This window comes from Ostrinia furnacalis, unplaced genomic scaffold (genome assembly GCF_004193835.3).
Source record: "Ostrinia furnacalis isolate ACB-3 unplaced genomic scaffold, ASM419383v2 OfSCF2828, whole genome shotgun sequence".
NCBI classification, from domain to species: Eukaryota; Metazoa; Arthropoda; class Insecta; order Lepidoptera; family Crambidae; genus Ostrinia; species Ostrinia furnacalis.
This window is the reverse complement of record NW_021133067.1, coordinates 17798-37340: the sequence shown is the minus strand read 5'-3', so window position 1 is coordinate 37340 and position 19543 is coordinate 17798. Positions and strand designations below refer to the sequence as shown.

At 41.2% G+C, this 19543-nt stretch overlaps 1 protein-coding gene across 2 annotated transcripts in view; it reads left to right on the top strand.

The window, feature by feature from the left end:
- Positions 1 to 18562, top strand: part of Prp5 (pre-mRNA processing factor 5) — a 29082-nt gene extending 10520 nt beyond the window's left edge. The window contains exons 9-18 of one of the 2 annotated variants that reach the window (XM_028309749.1): positions 914 to 1148; positions 3074 to 3235; positions 4582 to 4701; positions 5294 to 5501; positions 8050 to 8212; positions 9282 to 9493; positions 10509 to 10672; positions 11770 to 11964; positions 15165 to 15332; positions 18293 to 18562. In XM_028309749.1, coding sequence (XP_028165550.1) covers positions 914 to 1148; positions 3074 to 3235; positions 4582 to 4701; positions 5294 to 5501; positions 8050 to 8212; positions 9282 to 9493; positions 10509 to 10672; positions 11770 to 11964; positions 15165 to 15332; positions 18293 to 18535 — 1870 coding nt within the window. In that variant the 3' untranslated portion in view covers positions 18536 to 18562. The remainder of the gene's footprint in view (positions 1 to 913; positions 1149 to 3073; positions 3236 to 4581; positions 4702 to 5293; positions 5502 to 8049; positions 8213 to 9281; positions 9494 to 10508; positions 10673 to 11769; positions 11965 to 15164; positions 15333 to 18292) is intronic. The other variant, XM_028309750.1, reaches the window with a different exon arrangement.
- Positions 18563 to 19543: the final 981 nt, after the last annotated feature.

The window sequence follows — 19543 nt, the reverse complement described above, 5'->3', positions numbered from 1 at the left end:
ACTCAACATCAAATAAACCGCACCTTCCGCGACGCGAACTTTAAAGATTTTCTTCTGATACAATCATGGTACCCCAACAATATTGGTGTTATTTGAAAGCCCAATAAATATCCTTAAAGAAAAATACATTTCATTTCTAAATAAATGATTAACATATACCTTAAATGTGACTTGAAAATAGACCTCACTTTGGGCTCACCTCTGGGATCAATTAGACCAATTATTATGGTTATAAAACCAAATAAAGATCTCACGTGTCCTCTTTAACAGATGGATAGCGATTAATCCCAACTTAACAGTTTTATAGTTATAAAAAATGGCTATAGCGTAACTACCTTTTTTTTTGAAGAAGTTACTCTGGATCCTTGTAAAGACACATTTTTGGGGTAAAAATCTTTCCTTTAATGAAATGAAGTTTAGAACTAGGCTTTCAAATGGTACCAACGTTGGTGGGAAGTGGGGATGCATACGTTTGATAAGTGCTTGTCGCGGGAGGTGCGATTTATTTGATGCCGAGTGTATTAAGAATGAAGATTAAATAAATGTAGTTACTATAACCACCTGCAGTGGCCTAATTCACGTATTTTGACAGTCAAGATCTCGCTGACGTTCAGAAGTCGTCCCATTGAAAAACAGTTCTAAATCAGTATTCACAAGGGTCATTTTGATAGAACGATTACTCGATAAGATCGCAACTCAGCGATTTGTTGTCATTGAAGTTTTGTTACGTCGTCCCAATGAAAAACAGTTCTAAATCCGTATTCACAAGGGTCATTTTGATAGAACGATTACTCGATAAGATCGCAACTCAGTGTTTTGTTGTCGTTGAAGTTTTGTTACGTGAATAAGGCTACTGAACACATTTCCAATTGCACCTAATCTTTCCAAACACCAACCACCATTTTCCTTACAGGGACCTAATAGGCATAGCAAAGACAGGCTCAGGCAAGACCCTTGCCTTCATCCTGCCTATGTTCAGACATGTCCTGGACCAGCCTCCTTTAGAGGACACAGACGGGCCTATATCCCTCATCATGACGCCTACGAGGGAACTGTGCATGCAGATTGGGAAGGATATAAAGAAGTTTGCGAAGTCCTTGGGACTGAGGGTCGTGTGCGTTTATGGTGGCACGGGCATATCGGAACAGGTTGGTAAATTTATTTATTTATTTATTTTATTGGGCTATCAACACGAGATACAGTATTAAACACAAACAATCAAGCCAAAAATGTTGTCTATTGTGTTGTCTCTTGGGACTACAGCCTTGGCCAAAAGTATTGAGCACCCCCTAAATACTGCTTATACGTGATAACTATAAAAGATACTCAAAGATATTTGATAAAAACCTTTCTTTGACAGGTTTTGAAACATAAACTCACGGCACAACGTGCAATAAAACACGTTTCGAGATGTTTAGCTATGATACTGTAGTATTGTTAGTCTTTGAAAAATCATAAAAAATCTTCTTCCGACCTCGCTGCTGAGTTATCAGCTGAAATTAATACGCCGATTTCTGGAAGAACAACTCGCAGAAGACTCCAAGAAGCTGGGCTTAAGGGCTATACAGCCAGAAAGAAGCCATGGCTCTCAGTAAAGACCAAAACAGCTCGTTACGAGTAGGCTTTAAAATACCAAACTTTTACCGAGGAAGATTAGAAAAATATTGTGTGGTCAGATGAATCAAACTTTGAGGTAAGTTAGCCAATATCATGTAATAACAATACGCGACAATAATATTATAAAACTATATTTGTAAAAATAAATATTGGACCGAAAAACACTTAACAAAATTTCGTTACTTTATGATTGTTGGCACACCTGGTGTGACATTTGTCCGTCGTCGAGTAGACGAAGAATTTACCCCGGAGTGTAAGGTACCTACCGTCAAACATGGCGGCGGCAGTGTGATGGTCTGGGGGTGCATGAGCGCCGCAGGAGTTAGGGAAATGTTTGTGTGTGAAGGACGCATGGACTCTACAAAGTACATAAACGTTCTTGAATCCGCACTTCTGCCCTCGTTTACAACACTTTTTGGTGACACCAACATGGAAAGCGTCAAATTCCAGCAGGATAACGCACCTTGTCACAAACGATGGCTTGGTTTAGTGACAATAACATCGAGCTGCTTGAATGGTCTGCCCAGTCACCAGACCTGAACCCCATCGAGCATTTGTGGGGTCTATTGAAGGACAAGGTCCGGCGCCATTGAATAAAAACAAAAGAAGACCTAAAACGTCGCTTGCGGGAAGAGTGGAACGCTTTAACATGTGACGATTGTAATAAATTAGTACAATCTTTACCAAAAATAACTTCTGCAGTAATTAAGGCAAAGGGTGGTCCAACAAAGTATTAATTTTTTGTTGTTAATAAACAATATAAAACTGTTAAAAACTGTTTTTATTCAGACACATGTATAATACCTTCAAAATTAATAAATATCATGGGTGCTCAATACTTTTGGCCAAGGCTGTATAGTCTGGTCCGTGAGCACGTAGTATTTTGTACAATGACCCCTAGCTACCCATCCTTATCGCTCGCGCGTAATTATGTTGCTATCGCGCTCGCACACTCACTGCGGGTGCCAGTCGCACAGTCGCGACAGCAATATAATTACGCGCGAGCGATAAGGATGGGTAGCTTGGGGTCATTGGACAAAATTCTACGTGCTCACGGACCGGGCTTTAAAATAAATGTTGTCTCTTGGGACTATCTATATCTAAATCACTAACAACCAATGTTAATACTTAAACCCTTACTTATAAAAAGTTACACTTTTGTTGAACACTGTTTTAAAATTACATTTCCATACTAAACGTCACTTTAAAGTACTGATGAACGATTAATTTTTATTAGTGAATTTTAGTTCTTCAAAAGACCGCGACTAGATTTAAGTTTTATAGAAATAGGACGTCGAAAATGTGTAGTCCTCAATACTGATTAAAACTTAACAAAGGAGTAAACTTGGATGGAAACGACATTCGGAAATTAAGCGCGATTGTACACAGTATTCAGTTTTTTTAATTTATCCTTTTATGAAATACTTTTTTTTAATAAAACTACTTCGATATACAGATAGCAGAATTAAAACGCGGTGCAGAAATGATAGTGTGTACTCCAGGCCGCATGATAGACATGTTGGCGGCCAACTCGGGGCGTGTGACCAACCTTCGACGCGTCACATACATTGTATTGGACGAAGCCGATCGAATGTTTGACATGGGATTTGAGCCACAGGTGAGTGACAATTTGAACTTTATGCCTTCAGAATAGGATCCATGATAGTCATGTTGGAGGACAATTCTGGACGCGTGACCAACCAACAAAATAAAATGGTGGATGTTTATAAGAAATACCTATTTCTTGAGAAAGGTGGTGACCAGTTCAGTGATTGATATTGATTGATACAAACCACTGATATAGTTCCAAAATACTGAACTGTCCTATCGATGACATTGACAGCGGGGCGCCACCGTCAATACCGAATCGCTGGTTCCGATTTTTGCCATGTTGGAAACCATAAAGTTGAACGATGGTAGCGCCCCCCTGTCATTGAGTTTGGCGGGACAGTTCAGCGTGGGTCATCTATATAACCCTGACCACTGACACACAAATGACATCCAGTGTCATCCAAAATCGGTTTCGTGTGACAGCTCGTGGTTGTTGCTATATTCTGAAGGAATATGAACTTTATTCACTACAAATAAATTAACGTACTTTTTAAGCGCTGTCTTATTGCATTTCGTTTCGTGATAGTCCCATAGATTGTCAATATCAACACTTACACTTACTTGATTTTTTTTCTATGCAAATAAAGTATACCTTCCCAATCCCATACATTTATTTCATCTAAGTGTGCATGTCCGTACTTTTAAGCGAAAAATATCATTGGCAGGTAGCTAATAGCTCATAAGATAGGCCCCCCTTAATTGATGTTTATTGGTGCATATCTTTTCATAAAGGTTACTAAACCTTTGTTAGTCACCTGTCATCCGCTTTGCAACGGAGGGAAGTCGAACCTTAACTTCGAACTCTATGCTCTTCTGATTAATTTCGTTGCGGGTCCAATGACAGTTTAACTTTTTTTTTTTTTTTTTTTTATCCACAACGAGGAAGCTCTTGGCCTGTATCTCACCTGATGGTAAGTGATGATCAGGCCGAAGGTGGAAGCGAGCTTCACCCGAAATCCTCAACCACGGAGGAACTGGCTATCTTACCTCTAACTGCCGGAACACAACAATGCTGTTAACATGGTTGTTATGGCGACAGACTTAGGTAAGATGGTGGTAGCTAGCCAGGCGGACTTAGAACAAGCCCTACCACCAACCAAACCGAACAGAAAAATCTGCCCCCACTGGGAATCGAACCCGGGACCTCTGCGTCTGAAGCAGGTGGTCTTACCACTAGACCACAGAGGCGGTTAAACTTTCCCCCGGGACAAACTTGACCTTCACTGGTTGGGTTTTTATTGGCGGTCAAGCTGTAGATCCTGGCTACACAGGAGTTACAGCGGTGGGAATAGTCCCGTAAGTGTGTATGTAAACAATTTACCTACCATACATTACATACATGTCTGTCCACAGGTAATGAAGATCATAGACAACGTGCGGCCGGATCGGCAGACGGTGATGTTTAGCGCTACCTTCCCGCGGCAGATGGAGGCTCTAGCGCGGCGGATACTGCAGAAACCTATTGAGATACAGGTATTTACTTCATAACGTCCAACCACAAGGTGGACCGACGACATCGTAAAGGTAGCGGGAAAGCGCTGGACGCATGCCGCTTCCAACCGAGTAACATGAAAAGCATTGGGGGAGGCCTATGTTCAGCAGTGGATGTCCTATGGCTGAGATGATGATGATGACTTCATAAAATGATGTTGAGTTCTTCGTGCTACTTCCTCTCAGCATATCAAAACATAAGATAGAGATGAACCTGTGTGAAACAAAATAGATACCTATTGTATTAGATCAAACAATTATTCATTTGATATTTAGTTATTAGTTATATTAGTTTATGTTATTAGTTATATTATTAGTTTATGTTACACTTTGCAACGTGTCTCCAATGTTTTTTTTAACTTATGATAACGAGAAAATATGTATTGATTCTTGTTTGTGATTTGGATTCGAAAAGGCAAGTCTAAGTTCTTTTTAACATCAACCAAAAACAATAAGGCACCACCAAACTTTAACGATAACCGGTGGTTTTTGTATGGAGTTTGACAGATTTCTGACGTTTGTCAAAGTTAAAGTAAGATGGTGTAACTCAGCCTAAATAATTCACTCATCGCAGGTCGGCGGCAGAAGCGTAGTGTGCAAAGAAGTGGAGCAACACGTGGCCATTCTAGAAGAAGACGCGAAGTTCTTCAAACTTCTGGAACTTCTGGGCCTGTACAGCCAAATGGGCAGCATTATAGTCTTCGTGGATAAGCAGGAGAATGCCGACAGTCTTCTCAAGGACCTGATGAAGGCTTCTTACTCCTGCATGAGCCTGCATGGAGGTCAGTTCGATTTTTGAGATATATTTATATAGGGACGGGGCTTCGTATGGAAAATCAGTTTCTTCCAACAATATGTTTATTCTTCTTTAAAATAATACAGAGCCACACTTTACTCGTAATCGTCTTGCCGCCATGTCCTCTTTCCTTCCTTCTCACTCACTCCGTACGTTCGTCTCGCTCACACTCGTTCGTTCATCCAAAGAGTTTAAAACAATAGAGTATTTACGCCATAGATGTTACAATCCTACATTTATTTGAATGTGATTTAGATGTAGGGACTAAAAATCTGCTAATGCCCGTTTTCACGATCAATCCCTAATTTTTAAGTGAACCCTATGCAAATAAAATTCCTGTTGTGTTACTATAGGGGTCACTTAAAAATTATGGATTGATGATGGCTCCCCACGCACTACAGACTTTTCCATGAGTTCTTAGCCTAAAAGTCCCTAGTCTGCAGGGGATTCACAAACGATGCTTCCTTAAGTGAAGCAGCAAATCGAACGCACAGCGTTGAATAGAGCTCTGTGATTGGTTCATGTGTCACTCTGTGCGTCCACGCGCACTGAGACCTCATATTAATGTTTGTGAGTACGGGCGTAATTTGTAGCTAAAAGTCGGCTAAGTGATTTTAAAAGCAAGCATAATTATTTTTTGATGATGGTTGACTCGATTTGCCAATCACTTAACGGAGTTTTAGTAAAAGGCTATGGTTTTTTTTTTTGCAGTTCCCTAGGCAGATTTTGCATGTCAGTTATTTTAAATATTTTCCTATCGCAGTCCAATTTTTCTTGCATTTAAATAGTACATTATGTATAGCCTGACCAGGAACATAAAAACCCTGGCATAGAGGCGCGACAATTGCATTTGATAGTGCAACACTGAGTACAGTCGTACCTGTGTTAAATTAATTGGCTAACTCTATGTATCAGGATTCAGGATTACGGGCTAATTTGATATTTTCATAAATTAACGAAAAAATATTATTATAGGTAACCTGATTTAAATAAATTAAATGAAACCATCAATCGAGCTATTAGGATTTATTTTATTAATCATGAATAATCAAATTCAGAACTTGAATATTCAACTGCAATGTCTGCTCATGAACGCATCAAACTCGGTACTTCTTTCCCAATTCCATAAAATTCAACACTTAGAAAGTGACAAAAATTTTTAAAATAGATAGTTGAAACAAACCACAGCTAATTTTCATAGTGGACTGTACTATACGATAAACATGTCAGTCAATTTGACAACCTTTGTCGGAAACATTATTCATTGAAAATATTGTCCGAAACATTAGTATTTCTCTTCGATAAATACTTTAACACATTGTGAACCACTTTTCTTTCACGACTATAAAAAGATTTTAGCAATTTAATTAACATAATCAATTGCGCACATTTAAAATAAAGTTTGTTTACACTTTGACAGCAATAGACTGACATGCAAGGTGACATGTCAATGAAGTTTTCAGTTACTGTTGCCATTAAAAGAAATTAGTACCATTAGTTTTCCGCAACATGGCGAGGGTTTTTATGTTCCTGGTCGGGCTATACCTATATTATACCGGTGGCTCTGATATTACTAATTTATTACTAAACACACACAAAATGAACATTTAAAAAAAATATTTAAGATAGTAGGTAGCTAGTATACAGATATTTTATTAAAATCAGTCCATTAAAACTAAGCTATTTTTATTTCAGCAATCTAACGAGTGTTCGAGCGGAAGATAACTCACAAATCTATTTGATTCCAGAAGTGTTTTTATTTTCTGAGTGTATCAAGTGTACGCGGACGTGTTGCCATTTTATAATTTAAAAAAAAAAACATGATTTCCCTTAATTTCATTCACAAAAATACTTAATTATATTTCCTTTCAGTTATTACAATTTTCCTTTCAGTTCGATAAATTACAATTACTTCCAGTATCATTTCTAAATATGTCGACATTTTAATGAACTTCATGATATTATGTCATGAATTGAAACTGGTGAAATATGACAGTAAAACGATTATGAGCTCTGTCGTGTATGTAACAGCTATCATTACCTAAGAAACTTGATACAATATGTACGATAGAATCAAACAGTGACGAAATAAATAAAAACCTTATTATTAGAGTGAAAAATGACAAATCACCCAATACGCCATACAAGAATGAGTGGTAAATTTAGAGAACTGCTCCTGAATCAAATGGACCAACTACTGCTATTTCTATTTATTTATATTAACCGGCAGACAGTGGTGACTGAGTTTGTTGCGGCGCTTCTTCTCAGCACTTGCCAAATGTTGGTCTCAAAGCGCTGGTAGGGTAAAAAGATTATGAGACATGTAGAGGCTCCCTAAGAGCAAAATGACGATTTGTAAGAACTATTTATTAGTCTAAACAAATAAAAAAAATTGACTTTGACTTTGTGACATGTGATAAGCAACACTACGACAGCAGCGCCCCTGCCTCCAAAAACTAAACCCAACGCTGTGCGCATACACTTGTACGCTTGCTTGCGTGAGTGACGTATATATTAATGCTGGCCTGTTACAGGGATTGATCAATTCGACAGGGACTCCACCATCGTGGACTTCAAATCGGGCAAGGTGAAGCTGCTTGTCGCTACCAGTGTAGCTGCGAGAGGCCTCGACGTCAAACAGCTGGTGTTGGTCGTTAACTACGACTGCCCGAACCACTACGAGGATTATGTGCATAGGTGAGTAAAACACATAAAGTTAATATACCTAGTGGAATAGAGCAACAAAGAACTGAGCGAGCGAGATTTCACTAGCAGCAACACTGCGTGATAACAAGATATGCGTGATGCCATCGCCGCACGTCAAACAGAACCGTTTTTTGCATTTGACAGTTCGGAGGCACTTATTGGCACGCTGAAAATTTGAACTGAGATATTTTCAAATTTTACGTGAGTGAAATCGTGGATGTTTATAAGAAATAGTGCTTTGTTCAGAAACGTGGTGACTGGTTTAGTGATTGATTTATTGTACAAAACAGTGAAATAATCAAATTATATCCAGTGTCATTCAAAATCGGTTTCGTTTGACAGCTCGTGGTTGTTGCTCTATACCGAAGGAATATTAAATTTATGGTGAAACACTAAGGTAGGGATAGGAGCATCATGTATACATATATGCAGAATATCAGTGGCTACCAGTGTAACGGTAAGAGGCCTCGACGTCAAACAGCTGGTGTTGGTCGTTAACTACGACTGCCCTTACCATTATGAAGACTATGTGCATAGGTGAGCGAGGAAGGGTGAAAAAGTAAGGTTGGTTACTCCAACCGTGCGTTACACAATGCATTACCGTATAGTGTATTTATTGTTACCTTGATAACGCATTTCTATCTCTATACAGTGTTTCTGTTTGGAATTCCGATACTTCACAAAAACTATATAAAGCGGGGGTTCTACTCCTTACTCCTTTGAATGGTATTTTCAATTTTTGAAATTATCCGAGCTCATGGAAACTAGATTTTTTGATCATTTTATGTTGTCCACGTACACAAAAGTGACCTTATTTGAATTTTTTTAAGAAGTTACAAATAATAAAAATCAAATATCTTCGATTTAGGCGAAAACGTTGGCAAAATCCTGTTTTTTTTCTGAAATTTATAGTAGTTACATATCTAAGTATCTGTTTAAAAATATGCTAGCGTACTCTAAGACATGTCGAGTGTAGTAAATAAGTTCAACTCTGCTGTGTAAAAATCCCTTTATACATATTTGGACCAATAGCCAATTCTAACGAACATTCGCCACACAGATGCGGCAGGACCGGCCGAGCAGGCAACAAGGGCTTCGCCTGGACATTCCTAACGCCAGAACAAGGGCGCTACGCGGGCGACGTGTTAAGGGCGTTCGAACTCGCTGGAGTCACCCCTCCCGTCGAGCTACGCCAGTTGTGGGAGAAGTATAAGGATGCTCAAGAAAAGGATGGGAAGAAGGTGCACACTGGTGGAGGATTTAGTGGCAAAGGTGAGTATTGGAGTTTGTTACTTAAGATAATAATAATAAGAGATATTTTCCCCTGTTTAAGTATCGCAACTTTAATGGTACTCATAGAAAGAACAAAAGTATTTTTTTTAACGAGCGACTGGCTCAAAAGAGCTTGCACCCAAAGCCGTAAAGCACAATAGAAAAAAATCATAGAAAGGGAAAGATGATGCAAACGATGATGATGATGGATGGATGTTTTAGTAGCGAGTTTAGGAGAGTAAAAAGAAACATAGAGCTGAAATTCTGAACTAAACTCGTAAGCACAAGGAACATTTCGTTCCACATGAATAATCATAAATGATTCGATTATTATGGAATAGAATACAGATACAACTATGATAAAATTGCTACACGTGCACATTTAACTGCACAGCTGCGTGCATTGAAAACATAGTTAGCAACCTAAAATCTTTCAACAATTAAAATTCTAAATCACGTAGGAGCAACGCGTAAACCGATTGCGCCGCGCTCTCTCTGAAATTCAAAATGCCCAAATTAAAAAAAAAAAAAGCTGCGTGCATTCTTTGTTTCTTACATGCGTAGTTCACTATTAAGGCTTCGGCAGATCAAACGCGGGGCAGTAGCAGCGCAGTTTGAATGTGGGCCCGCGCAAGTTGTAATACAAGAAACTCTTTGAAGTGTGTCACACCAAATTTGAACGCGGGCCCGCGCTCCAACCGCGCCGCACTGCAACTGCCGAACGACAAACCAGGCGGCGCGGGAGCGGGACAGAAGCGGCGCGAGCGCGGGCCCGCGTTGTTGTATTACTATGGCGGCCATATTAGCATGACACACCGGAGGCAGGGCGGTAGCAGTTCAGTGCAGCGCGTTGAAAGCAGTTAACGAATATTGTATTTTTTTACAACCGCCCGCATTGCAACTGCTTGGAAACTGCCTCTGCCTTCAGTGTGCCTACTGCCGCGCTTCAACTGACCCGCGCTGCTTCTGACCCGCGTTTGGTCTGTGGAAGCTTTTATCGTCAATTCTAATCCAGGATTCAAATTCGACGAGTCCGAAGCCCAAGCGGCTACAGAGAAGAAGAAATACCAGAAGGCGGCCCTCGGGCTCCAAGACTCGGATGATGAAGACGTTGAGGGTGATCTGGACCAACAGATCGAGGTGATGCTCGCCGCCAAGAAGATCGTCAAGGAAATTAAGGTTGGTTTATTCTTCTAGCGTGTGAAATGTTGTAACACCCAGGGACTTGGATTCAGATTAGAACCTATAATAATTAATCTTCATTATCACTATTCATTCGTTTGATCCCATGACTTTTAAGTAGCCATGTAATATACAGGGTGTTAGGTAAATGGGTATATGAGCCGACACTAGCCCATGTTAACATGGTCATATAAATGGTGTGGTGAAGTCAGAAAATTGATATCTTCATTTTAATTATTTTAATTTTCATACAAATCGGATCTTATAAAATTTATTTTGTATGAAAATTAAAAAAAATAAAATGATAATATCAAATTTCTGACTACACCATACCAGTTATATGCCCATGTTAACATGGGCTAGTGTCGGCTCATACACCCATTTACCTAACACCCTGTAGACCTAATACAATGAACTCTCCCACCCCTGACATTGACAGGGGAGCGCCACCATCAGTACCGGATCGCTGGTTTCGATTTTAGCCATGTTGGAAACTATACTGGGTGGAATTTTGTAATGTCACCTGGAGGGAAAGTACTCTTAATACTGTAGGTAGAAAATTTTACTCAAAGAACTGGTTGCTAGCTCCGGTTTGGTCAATCGTTTTTTAGCTTAATAAGTTTTTTTTTGGCGCACATCTACCGCCTTACTTAATAAAATAGATAGCAATAAGCAATGTTTATCATAAAAATGTTGCACCTAGTTTATTGATTAATTTAGCACTTACAATACGTTTTATCAGTATGAACATTGGTGTGTAAAATCTTTGGAGGCGCTAGTAGCCTGGTAAGATTAATGTTTAGCGAATGTTATAGTTGTAGCAATGTACATTATCTTTGTTATTCACTTGTTTGTTACGTATTTATGTCAATAAAGAAATTTTAAAACTAAACTCAAAGAAAACATTCCTTTATTTTTGAAAAGAAAGAGAACTACGTTCCACCACCTACGTTCTAAAAGGAACCCCCATGCAAAATTTGAGACTCCTAGCACTTCTAGTTTCTGAGATTAAGTGATGAGTGAGTAAACCAGTCAGTCAGTAACCTTTCGCTTTTATAAATATAAGATTTTAAATTAACAACTTCTTTTTCTAGCCCGGCGTGGGCGCTCCCGGCTTACCAGCAGGCGCAGCAGCGCCTAGCGGAGCCGATGGAAAACTTGAACTGGCTCGAAGACTAGCGTCACGTATTAACTTGGCCAAAGGGCTAGGTGCCGAGCAGAAGGGCGCCACGCAACAAGCCGCCGAGGCTATACTGAAGGGCGCGCCGTCCGCACACACGCTTATCACTGTGAGTAGACATTTAGGCCCTGTAAGCGACTTCTAGCAGCGGTACAATGGGTTTCAGCACACTTTTACTTTTTTTTTATCCACAACGAGGAAGCTCTTGGCCTGTATCTCACCTGATGGTAAGTACCGATCAGGCTGAAGGTGGAAGCGAGCTTCACCCGGAATCCTCAATCACGGAGGAACTGGCTATCTTACCTCTAACTGCCGGAACACAATAATGCTGTTAACATTGTTGTTATGGCGACAGACTTAGGTAAGATGGTGGTAGCTAGCCAGGCGGACTTAGAACAAGCCCTATCACCAACCAAACCGAACAGAAAAATCTGCCCCCACTGGGTATCGAACCCGGGACCTCTGCGTCTGAAGCTGGTGGTCTTACCACTAGACCACAGAGGCGGTTACGGTTACTGGAACATAGCAGCTCCTAGTCTTCCCAGCGAGGTCATTAGGAAACTTGAACTGGCTCGAAGACTCGCGTCACGTATTAACTGGGCCAAAGGGCTAGGCGCCGAGCACTGTGAGTAGACATTTAGGCCCTGTAAGCGACTTCTAGCATCGATACAATGGGTTTCAGCACACTTTTACTGGAACATAGCCGCTCCTAGTCTTCCCAGCGAGGTCATTAGGAAACTTGAACTGGCTCGAAAACTCGCCTCGTGGCGCCACGCAGCAAGTCGCTGAGGCTATACTGAAGGGCGCGCCGTCAGCACACACGCTTATCACTGTGAGTACATTTTTACTAGAACGTAGCTGATTCTGTAGACCTAGGATGCGCGCCATGATAAACTTATATCGAGGCATTTTATCGATTTTGCGCGACAAGCCCATACATTTGTCGTCTAATATCATCTCAGAATTTATCATGGCGCGCATCTTAGCCTGATATCTCTAGCGGGTTCGGCGGGAAGCTTGAACTGGCTCGAAGACTCGCGTCACGTATCAACCTGGCCAAAGGGCTAGGTGCCGAGCAGAAGGGCGCCACGCAACAAGCTGCCGAGGCTATACTGAAGGGCGCGCCGTCCGCACACACGCTTATCACTGTGAGTAGACATTTAGGCCCTTTAAGCGACTTCTAGCATCGACACAATGGGTCTCAGCACACTTTTACTGGAACATAGCAGCTCCTAGTCTTCCCATCGAGGTCATTAGGAAACTTGAACTGGCTCGAAGACTCGCGTCACGTATTAACCTGGCCAAAGGGCTAGGTGCCGAGCAGAAGGGCGCCACGCAACAAGCCGCCGAGGCTATACTGAAGGGCGCGCCGTCTGCACACACGCTTATCACTGTGAGTACATTTTTACTAGAACGTAGCTGATCCTGTAGACCTAGGATGCGCGCCATGATAAACTTATATCGAGGCATTTTATCGATTTTACGCGACAAGCCCATACATTTGTCGTCTAATATCATCTCAGAATTTATCATGGCGCGCATCTTAGCCTGATATCTATCTCTAGCGGGTTCGGCGGGAAGCTTGAACTAGCTCGACGACTCGCGTCACGTATTAACTTGGCCAAAGGGCTAGGTGCCGAGCAGAAGGGCGCCACGCAACAAGCCGCCGAGGCTATACTGAAGGGCGCGCCGTCCGCACACACCCTCATCCATCACAGTAAGTACAATATTAGGCTCTTTTGGCGACTTCTAGCATCGATACAATAGGTCTCAGTACACTTTTACTGGAACATAGCAGCTCCTAGTCTTCCCAGCGAGGTCATTAGGAAACTTGAACTGGCTCGACGACTCGCGTCACGTATTAACCTGGCCAAAGGGCTAGGCGCCGAGCACTGTGAGTAGACATTTAGGTCGTGTAAGCGACTTCTAGCATCGATACAATGGATCTCAGCACACTTTTACTGGAACATAGCAGCTCCTAGTCTTCCCAGCGAGGTCATTAGGAAACTCGAACTGGCTCGAAGACTCGCCTCGTGGCGCCACGCAGCAAGTCGCTGAGGCTATACTAAAGGGCGCGCCCTCAGCACACACGCTTATCACTGTGAGTACATTTTTACTAGAACTTAGCTGATTCTGTAGACCTAGGATGCGTGGCATGATAAACTTATATCGAGGCATTTTATCGATTTTACGCGACAAGCCCATACATTTGTCGTCTAATATCATCGCTCAGAATTTATCACGGCGCGCATCTTAGCCTGATATCTATAGCGGGGCCGGCGGGAAGCTTGAACTGGCTCGACGACTCGCCTCACGTATTAACTTGGCCAAAGGGCTAGGTGCCGAGCAGACCGGTGCTTATCACTGTGAGTACAATTTTAGACCACTTATTGTAGACCCGTGTTTCTCTATTCTAATTAAATAGGTCTAGCCTTAAAACATCGTCGTGACTTCAGATAATGTATGCTATGACAACAGTTACGTCACATATGTCATCTGCTTCGCATCATCATCGCAGTACCTCAGTTAATCGCTATACAGACACATCTGTAGAACAATATTTTATTTTGACATAGCACATAGACCACAGGCCGGTAAACGTAGTGTGGTCAGGGTCCCCACTAGGTGGTCCGACGATCTGGTGAAGGTTGCGGGGAGTACCTGGATCCGGGTAAAGCTGGACCGGTCGTTATGGAAATCCATAGGAGGATTTTGTCCAGCTGTGGACGTCATTTAATAAATAATAAATAGATATCCTTGGACATTTTACACTGCGCTTCTAGTCCCAAACTGAGCAAAGCTTGTACTATGGGTAAAACAACAAATGGGTAGACAACGGATAAAACATACTTAAATACTTTTTTTTGTAAATACATACTTATTATACATAGAAAACACCCAGTCCAATACAAACAAATATGATCATGCACACAAATGTTTGTACTGTGCGGGAATCGAACCCGCTACCTCCCGAATAGTCTATATATATAAAAGAAAGTCGTGTTAGTTACACCACTTATAACTCAAGAACGGCTGAACCGATTTAGCTGAAAATTGTCAGGGAGGTAGTTTAGAGCCAGGAGAAGGACATAGGATACTTTTTATCCCGTTTGAAATTAAAAAAAGTCTGCTTATTTATTTCCATTAAGGCGGAACAAAGTTCGCCGGGTCAGCTAGTAGTATATAATAGTAGTAGTCCGTTTCTAACCACTACACCAAACTGCCGATCTTGGTTGAAACGAACGAACGTAGACAATACAATTTAATTCGTTCATGTACCGATACTGACCGTTGCTTTATTATTTCCAGGCAAAGACCGTAGCCGAGCAACTGGCTGCTAAACTCAACACTCGTCTCAACTACCAGCCGCGCGACGAGAGCGCGTCCGAACCGGCTGAAGAAGTGTTCCGCAAGTACGAAACCGAGCTCGAGATCAACGACTTCCCGCAGCAGGCCCGCTGGAGGGTCACCAGCAAGGTACGGTGTTCGAATCCCATTGGGAGCAATTTTAGCCAAGAAAATCAAGAATTGGAGCGGGAAAATCAAATGACTCGTCGCGTGCTCGCACCCTAACTCCGCGTGTGACAGTCCGCAATCGCGCTCCGCATATTGTATTATCTAGCATCTACCAGTCTATTGACAAACGCAGTCCGTACCTCTGCTCCGCATTACTCCTTCGCTCGCTCCGCTCCGGTAGACAGTTCGAATCTTAATAGGGGCAATTTTAGCTGAGAAAATCGTACAAAAATTCGCGTGCTCGCAGCCTTAATTCGCGTGTGACAGTCCGCAATCACGCTCCACGTCAGCAAGGTAAGCTGTTCAAATCCCATTGGGGACAATTTTAGCCGAGCACCAGTCACGGCCAGTAACAAGACAATCGCCTGAAGGTTCGGCCAAACCAACGCGATGAGCCGTCGTGCAGCGATAGCGACCAATGTATTCAAGTCTGATCGCCATCGCTGCACGCCGACTGATATCGCGTGTAATGAGGGCTATCGTTTTTATACTTAACAGTTGGCACCCCTGGCGATTGACAGAACCTTACTCTACAGTGGCGCCATCTTGATGAGTGCAAATGCGATAGTCCTCCTACCACTTTCGCGCTCACCAGTTGGTGCCACTGTCTTCGCTACTAGCAAGTGACAGGACCTTACTCTACAGTGGCGCTAACTGGTGAGCGCTAAAACGATAGCCCTCATTGCGTTGGTTTGACTGAACCTTGAAGCTACTCTTCAGTTGATAGGGAGTTGCGAATTAGTTGGAAATGACTCGTCGTGTGCTCGCAAGTTTGCTCCGCTTATGGAAAAGTAGCATTTCTGCTATCTAAGTTCAGTGTTCGAATCCCATCGGGACAATTTTGACGATATTAGTTTAAAACTATATCGTCATCACATCATCCGGTAATTTAGTCTCCACAACCATTTAATTTACCAGAGGCAAACGGAAGATTTGGCTTACACTCCCTATGCTTGGCGGGATAGGGAGGTTCTGACCTCCATATCGAACATTAGTCGAACATGAGGCGAACTAGTTTAAGTAATTAGTCGCCTCTTATGACATCTAAAAAAGTGTGGTCCTATTATAATCTGTCGAACCCACTAGAATAATTTATGTAGGCAGCTGTGTGCAAATCGCCTTATAACCATAATTCTTTACGTGTAATCAAAGCTTCCATTAGCTTATCTCCAATAATACGTGCGCGCCGGCAGGCAAACCTAAGCAATAACTATAAATAACTCATTGCACAACAAGCATGCTCGCAGTGTGACGGGGTCAACCGGCCGTCGGCGGGGATATGCCGCTGCAACGATAGTAAACAACTTGACATGCGACATTCAAAAGTTTCCATCCACCGCAGATAACTATGAATTATGTACCACACCCGGTGCATAGGCGAGATATTTTTGGATCTGATATTATGTCCCTAGAATAGATCTATGATTGTGCAATCGATTTTGACGGTAGCCCCTCGTCTATACATTGTTATTGTCTTTGCTTAGCGTATGCTAACTGCTAAAATATCAAAATTAGTTTCTGTAGATTAATTGTAAGGAAGTCCTTTGCGATAATAGTTGTTTATGTGTTTAATTCCGCATTGCTCATCTATCATCGGTGATTGTATTTTCCTTTGATAATCGCGAGGTTGATTACAGACAGTCAATTATTTAAAAATAATTACGTTGTGACAGTCTAAATCTCAAACTTTCGAGATCAAAATTTTGAAAAGATAACGTTATAGGTAATTGATATTATTATTCCTTTATCTAGCGACTATAATATTAAACTTTTTATTTGACTCCCGTTATCGTCTCGTCTGCGTCAACAATTTTGACCCTGTTTCACTTGTTTACTTTTTAAAAGCGTTCACCTCGATAGAAGAAATGTATTTTTGCTTGGAAGGAGATCGCATTGACCCACAGATAACCTATGCAGTTATTTATATGTGCAGTTATGACTCGTAATGCGTTCTCAGTACAATTTCTATACTTGCAACAGTCAGTCAAGATGCTGCTTAAGCTGGCGTTAATTGGTGCTCTAATATTCTTCTGTGTCAAAATGTTGAAAAAGCACAGGCATTGCTACTACTGCCATTAGTCATAAGAAGGTATTTATTTACTTACTTATATCTGTGTACTCTAAGTGCAATTGATTTTCCTTTGTCCCATTCAAGAACAGTAATTTCTTTATCATCATCTCAGCCATAGGACGTCCACTGCTGAACATAGGCCTCCCCCAATGCTTTCCATGTTGCCCGGTTGGTAGCGGCCTGCTTCCAGCGCCTTCCTACCTTTATGATGTCGTCGGTCCACGTTGGGGGTGGACGTCCCACGCTGCGTTTTCCGGTACGCAGCTTCCACTCCAGAACCTTGCGGCAGCTATTTTTTTAACTTAAATATAAAAAGTATTTTACGCTTTTGTATATTTGCTAATTCAAAATAGTTATTTTGTGTCCATGATCTGTCTCGAGGCGTTAAGAGGGGTACGCCCCTTTTGACAGAAAAGGCCTAGTATCAAACTGTTGCACACGCAAAGAAAGGTGTAGTCACAGGTTCTTGTAACTAAATTGAGTAGTCGACGCCTTTGCCTAAATCTAAAAGGATTACTATTATAGTTTCAGATTATAGATACAGGATAAATTTTCCTAGTTCAGGCACATGTATAGTTTTACCTTTTGTAGCATAACATTAGCCTTGAGTTTAATCTGTCAAATAAGTTATTGAATAAAGATTTTATTTATTTTTTTAAAATTATATACTATAAACAGTTGATTGAAAATAGGGGGGACCTCGGGATGTTTCTCGCTAACGTAATGCAAGCAAAATGGCCACGATGAAACTGACGTTTTAATGCGCGCGGCGCTAAAAACCACGTTCTAAGGGCGTAGGGCGTTAAATCTCAACTACCGATATTTATCTTTTTTTTTCTGTCTATTCCAGGAGGCGTTGGCGCTTATTAGCGAGTACAGCGAGGCTGGTATAACCGTCAGGGGTACATACGTGCCCCCGGGCAAACAGCCGCCCGAAGGCGAACGCAAACTGTACCTCGCCATAGAGAGCTCCCAGGAACTAGCCGTGGCGAAAGCCAAGTCGGAGATCACGCGGCTCATAAAGGAGGAGCTCCTGAAACTGCAGACCTCCGCCCACCACATGGTCAACAAGGCTAGATATAAGGTCCTTTAATGTGATGCAATATAGGTTGGCGTGTTATTTGTTGTTTTATTTCATGTACTGATAGGTTTAGCACTTAACTCAGGTATGGGAGGGGTGTCACTGATTATAATATGACGTGACAGAGCATAATATACAGAATTTTGTAATGCCACCTGGGAGGGAAAGTACCCTTAATACTGTAGATAGAAAATTTTACTCAAAGAAAACATTCCTTTATTTTTGAAAAGAAAGAGAACTGCATTCAGGGATTTTCGATGTTTTTTCGAAAATTTACCACCATACCATACAATTTTTTGTAAATAATTACAATAATTTAAGATTTTATGGTTTTCCTTTCATTTGATTTATCAAGTTTGTTTGAGAGATTTCATCTTTACACTTAAGGCGATTAGAGTCCTGAATGACCTTGGGCGTTTGACCTTCACGCCGCGCGAAACACCCGCGCACCCCGCACGAAAACTCCGATTTGACACCGATCAAAATTACACGGGCATAAGTAGATACAGAATAGAAGCTCTTTTTTCATGACATTACTGCCTATTATTTTAAACTTGAATTGATGAACCTTGATGTCGGTGTCATTTAACTCAGGCGTAAAGGTATTTGGGTATTTCTCATCGCCACGGTTCTCATCGTCACCTTCGTGGCGAATTACATTTCTAACTTATTTCAACTTTTTGTAAACAAAAATTGTAGCGCTTGATGTGAAGATTGTATTCTCAGTAAATCAGTCAAATAGTGAGTCTCGTTTGGAAGCTTTAACGTTTTGAATTTTTTGATGCCACGAAAGTGATTCTGTACTTCACAGCAATAATTTTTTCAAACTTTACAACTGTATATGACTCTTAAGTGTTTATAAAACATATATTTTGTCTTATTTTCATAGATAAATAGCAATAACATAATATAAATACCTACTTAAATACAAGATAAAATTTTACCGATTACGTCACCTACTAAGTTACAAGATTTTACGCAATTGGTTTTAAGGGTGACACTGGTGGCATTCTGAAATGC